Source organism: Microtus ochrogaster, chromosome 21 (assembly GCF_000317375.1).
Source record: "Microtus ochrogaster isolate Prairie Vole_2 chromosome 21, MicOch1.0, whole genome shotgun sequence".
In the NCBI taxonomy this organism is placed as follows: domain Eukaryota; kingdom Metazoa; phylum Chordata; class Mammalia; order Rodentia; family Cricetidae; genus Microtus; species Microtus ochrogaster.
The window spans coordinates 2,919,209-2,924,261 of record NC_022022.1 but is presented as its reverse complement, the minus strand read 5'-3'; the positions used below and the strand labels follow the sequence as shown (position 1 = coordinate 2,924,261).

The following is a 5,053-nucleotide window of genomic DNA, read 5'->3' as shown; positions in this document are numbered from 1 at the left end:
CAGCACTCGAGAGGCAGAGGCAGGTGGATCTCTGTGAGTTCGAGGCCAGCCTGGTCTACAAGAGCTAGTTCCAGGACAGGCTCTAAAGCTACAGAGAAAACCTGTCTCGAAAAACGAAAAAAAAAAAATGGGACTTCAATTAAAACAGTCATCATTTTTTTGTTCCAGAAAAAAAAAATCCCATTCCTCAAATTGTTGCAATAGGGACTTAAGTTTTCAATACATAAACTTTGCAAACAATTCAAACCACAGCCCTCACCCACTCTGCTGAGGTGTGGTTTCTTCCCAACTTGCCTAGTGAAGCATTCCTACCACTTAGTATCTATAACAGGTATTGTAGTGAGTCAGGGACTCTCTCTCTCCAAAAGTGAACTACCAAATCCCAGACTATTAGCATCAACTGTGAGAACTTAAAAGACCAATAGGAATTAACACATTAGGGAAAACTAGTGACTGCATGTTTAAAGTCCTATGGCAGGCAGAACTCTGCATCAGTTATGTAACTGCAATGTTTTCTATTTAAGACAATTTCAGAATGTTACCAGTTTAAGTTCAAATACACCAAAAATGGACCAATCATGGACTTTATAAGGTATTGCTCTTTAGTTTTATTTTTATGTTATCAGTTGTCACTTACTATTTAACTGACTCCAAGGTTATTTCTGAAACTTCTCAAACTCCCAATCAGCAATTTGGCTTTACAAAATGGAGTAGTGGAATGTGCGATCAATGTGGCTGTGACATCTGTCAACCATTAGTTGGTACCCAGGATTAATTTGACTGTTCTGACTGCCTAGCTTGGTGCTTCCTTCCTTTATCACCTGTGCGGGTGATTCCTTCCCAATGCTTCACACTCGGTCAAAGAGGATGACCTTCTCTGATAGTGAAGGATCGTTCTTCATTCAGGGTTTGTGATTTTTCTGCTAGAACTGCTAAACAAGCTCTCAAAATGGAACAGAACTTAGAATGCCTCAAGACAAGATAATGTTGTAATTGTATACTATTTTAATTACAAGAAAGGGAGTTGAGTGGTTAGAAATAAAACACTGTGAATAAAAAGCGTATTTGTTTTACTTGTATAAAATTTATATTTAGCTTATAATGATGCTAATAGTCATACTAAATTTTTATAATAGTGACATTAAAATATTTTGTGGTAATTTTCAAACTAGTTATCTTAAGTTGTTAAAATGTGAAATAATACTAGAATTAACTTCTGATTCTTTTCTAGCAAAAATCAAAACAATAAATCTAGTACAACATCTGCTGAAACCAAGAAAGCAAGTATTCTCCTAATTCGGAAGATTTATGTCCTAATGCAAAATCTAGAACCTTTACCTAATGATGTTTGTTTGACCATGAAACTTTTTTACTATGATGAAGGTACTACTTTCAATATATCTTATTTTAGTTTTATATTTCAAAAATTAGTTTCCACTTAATAAATATTTTGGCACCTATGTTGTTACAGAGTCTTTGAAATTAGAAAACTTGCGTTTAATATGAGTATTTGAAAAACATTGGGGACTGGGCATCTGATCCAGAGGTTAAGAACATTTGCTGCTCTTACAGAGAAAAAGTTTGGTTCCCAGCACTAATTATGTCAGGTAACAGAATTGCCTGTAACTCCATGTCCAGGGCATGGCCTTCCCAAGCATATAGACAAAGACAGACAGGCAGACACACACAAAATGAATAAAAATAAAATGAATATTGGAAAACAAAAATGTTGCCAGGTAGTAATGGCACACCCCTTTAATCCCAGCATCTGGGAGGCAGAGGCAGATGGATCTCTGGCAAAAGTCAGATTTAAAATGGATTTCTTGGGGCTGGAGAGATGGCTCAGCAATTAAGAGCATTGGCTGCTCTTCTAGAGGTCCTGAGTTCAATTCCGGCTCACAACCATCTATATTGGGATCTGATGCCCACTTCTGGCCTAAAGTCAATAGAGCACTCATACATAAAATAAATAAATCTTTTTTTAAATGTATTTCTCTAGTGATAGAAATATCTGTAAGAAATGTAACTTACTCATAATTAAAGAAATGAACTAGAAATGCTGCTTTTTATTTACCAGATTGGCAAAACTTGTGAACCCATAATTGAGAAAATATGTGCTCTTAAACCTTCTTCAGAGAATGCATACAGGAGCAAAATTTTCAGAAGATATTCTGTCAGTATCAAAAAAAAATGTTGGTTTTCAACATAGCACTAAGGAGCTGGGCAGGTCGGCCAGGACACACTCGAATGCCTACATTCTAAGTACCAGCCACCCTTGTTTTGCTCTCCTCTCTATTAGTCATGCTGAAACACCTGAGCTCGGTACCCACACAGTGGGTTAATATGGTGTAGAAGCCAACTGAACAGATGTTTCAGGGAATTTTTTTCTTTTTGCAATAGTTGAGTTTATCTGTGGGTATTTGGCTGAATGGCCTGTCTGTATAGTTATAGGCAGATTTGCTTTCTCATGCTTCCCAACACTTGCTCTGTGGCCTGTATTTTGCGAACATCCCCTGAAATATTTACCATAGGCTTAAACTGTCAAGTTATGTTTTGTTTTTTGAGACAGGGTCTCTCTGTGTAGCCCAGTCAGTACTCAAACTCTCCATGAAGACCAGACTGACCTCAAACTCACAGGGCCTCCTGCCTTTGCCTCCCTAATGCTGAAATTAAAGGCATACACACTTCCGCATGCCCAGCAACACCACACCTATGTCCTTTTTTTTTGTTTTTGTTTTTCCAGGCAGGGTTTCTCTGTAGCTTTGGGGCCTGTCCTGGAACTAGCTCTTGTAGACCAGGCTGGCCTCGAACTCAGATTTCTGCCTGCCTCTGCCTCCTGAGTGCTGGGATTAAAGGCGTTTGCCAGCACCACCCGGCTTAAGGATATATATTTCATAAAATGTACACAAACATGAAAGATTACTAATATTTGTATAATGTTTTCTTTTTATTTTTTTAAATATTTATTTATTATGTGTACAGCATTCCTTCCATGTGTGCCCGGAAGCCAGAAGGGGCGCCAGGTCTCATTACAGATGGCTGTGAGCCACCATGTGGTTGCTGGAAATTGAACTCAGGACCTTTGGAAGAGCAGTCAGTGCTCTTAACCGCTGAGCCATCTCTCCAGCCCCTGTATAATGTTTTCTATATAAACATAAAACATTCTTTTTAATCCATGTATGATATTTTTAGAATATAAAACAGCAACAATTAACACCTTTTAACTCTTACTCATGTGCTTGTTCAGTTCAGAACATTTAACTCTTTACTAATTTATATCCACAGCGACCTCTTGTGGGGAGGTGTTGTTACTTTCCCCATTTGACAAACCAAACCAAGAATGATAAATAATTTGCTCACCATCCTGCAACTGGTTAAGAAAATGCATGTTACCCTTAAGGAATGAGGATTTTGATATAGGATGTGCATCTCTCCATTTCATCTTAGGTTTCTCTATCTGAATTTATTAACCTTACTGTGTTTCTATATGACTAGTTCAGCTTCTTCAGTTTTATAAATGGTATGGTTTATATTTCCTTTTTTTTGCAGTTACTCCCCCAGATTACCAACCTCCAGGTTTTAAGGATGGTGATAGTGAAGGAATAATATTTGGTGGGAACCCTACATACTTAAATGTGGGAGAAGTCCCAACACCTTTTCACACCTTCAGATTAAAAGTGACCACTGAGAAAGAACGAATGGAAAATATTGATTCAACCATATTAACACCAAAACAATCAAAAATACCATTTCGAAAAATTCTAATGGACAAAGATGATGTAGAAGATGACAATCATGTAAGTGTGAGCATATTTAAAAAAATGTAATGTACAATAGTAGCAAGCATTGCATTTGAGGACTTCAATAGATATTTAGAGATCTTACTTATAGAAATAAGTACGGTAGTAAAATCAAAAGGTTGGAAGAACTTATATTCTAAGACAGGACCAAATGGCTGCTTATACAGGAGATGAGGTTCTGACTGCTAGGCCTGTTCCTTGAGTACTTTATCTGCTGCACCATCTCACAGGATCTTGTTCTTAAGAGACAGGATTCAGGCTAGCTGCTAACTTGCTGTGTGACTGAGGCTACCATTAAACTCCTAATCCTCCAGCCTCCACCTCCTAAATGCTGAGATTGCAGGTGTGAACCACCATGCCAGCTAGGATTTTTGTAGCATTCTTTAAAATATTTGAGTCTCAGAATGAGGGCAAAGTTTCAGTGAGTAAAGTTCTTCTGCACAAACATAAAGATTTATATGATCAGCTTTCTAGAATCCATGTCAGAACTGCATGAGATTGTGCAAATCTATAACCCTTGCACTGGGTGGGTGGGACTAGAAACAGGAGGGTTCCAGGAATGTGCTGGCCAAAACACTTAGCTCCAGGTTCAGTCAGTGATAGACTCTGTCTCAAAAATGCATAAATAAGCTTGGCATGGTGGTGCACCCTTTTAAATCCCAGCACTCAAGAGACAGAGGTATATAGATCTCTGAGTTCAAGGCCAGCCTGGTCTAAAATGCAAGTTCTAGGACAGCCAGGGTTGTTACACAGAAAAACACTGCCTCCCAAAACAAAACAAAATTTTGAAATTTGCGTCATGGTGTAATTCTACGTCATTTTCTTTCTAGCAAGCTTAAGATAGTTGTATTTATTTAACCTTTACATAAAGCAAATGTGTTCATTAATACTCCTACCTAATTGTTTTCATTTAGTCTTAAAATATATTCAATTTTTCTTTATATTTATATAGAATAATTTTGACATTAAAAATAAAATGGATGAACAGAAAGAAAACTTGGGAGCTTCTGAAATTAAAGGTAAGAAGCTAACAAAAATGTTTATAAACTACCAATTCAATTTTACACCATTTTAACTTGTTTTTGTTTTTATTTTTTGTTTTGTTTTGTTTTGTTTTGTTTTGTTTTGTTTTGTTTTTCGAGACAAGGTTTCTCTGTAGCTTTGGAGCCTGTCCTGGAACTAGCTCTTATAGACCAGGCTGGTCTCGAACTCACAGAGATCCGCCTGCCTCTGCCTCCCAAGTGCTGGGATTA

At 37.4% G+C, this 5,053-nt stretch overlaps 1 protein-coding gene across 1 annotated transcript in view; it reads left to right on the top strand.

Annotated features, from left to right (window-relative positions):
* The window catches only part of Hormad1 (HORMA domain containing 1), a 32,030-nt gene that overhangs the window by 16,366 nt on the left and 10,611 nt on the right, over positions 1-5,053 (top strand). The window contains exons 8-11 of the mRNA XM_013349836.1: positions 525-592; positions 1,232-1,383; positions 3,550-3,797; positions 4,753-4,812. Of these exons, the coding sequence (XP_013205290.1) occupies positions 525-592; positions 1,232-1,383; positions 3,550-3,797; positions 4,753-4,812 (528 nt within the window). The remainder of the gene's footprint in view (positions 1-524; positions 593-1,231; positions 1,384-3,549; positions 3,798-4,752; positions 4,813-5,053) is intronic.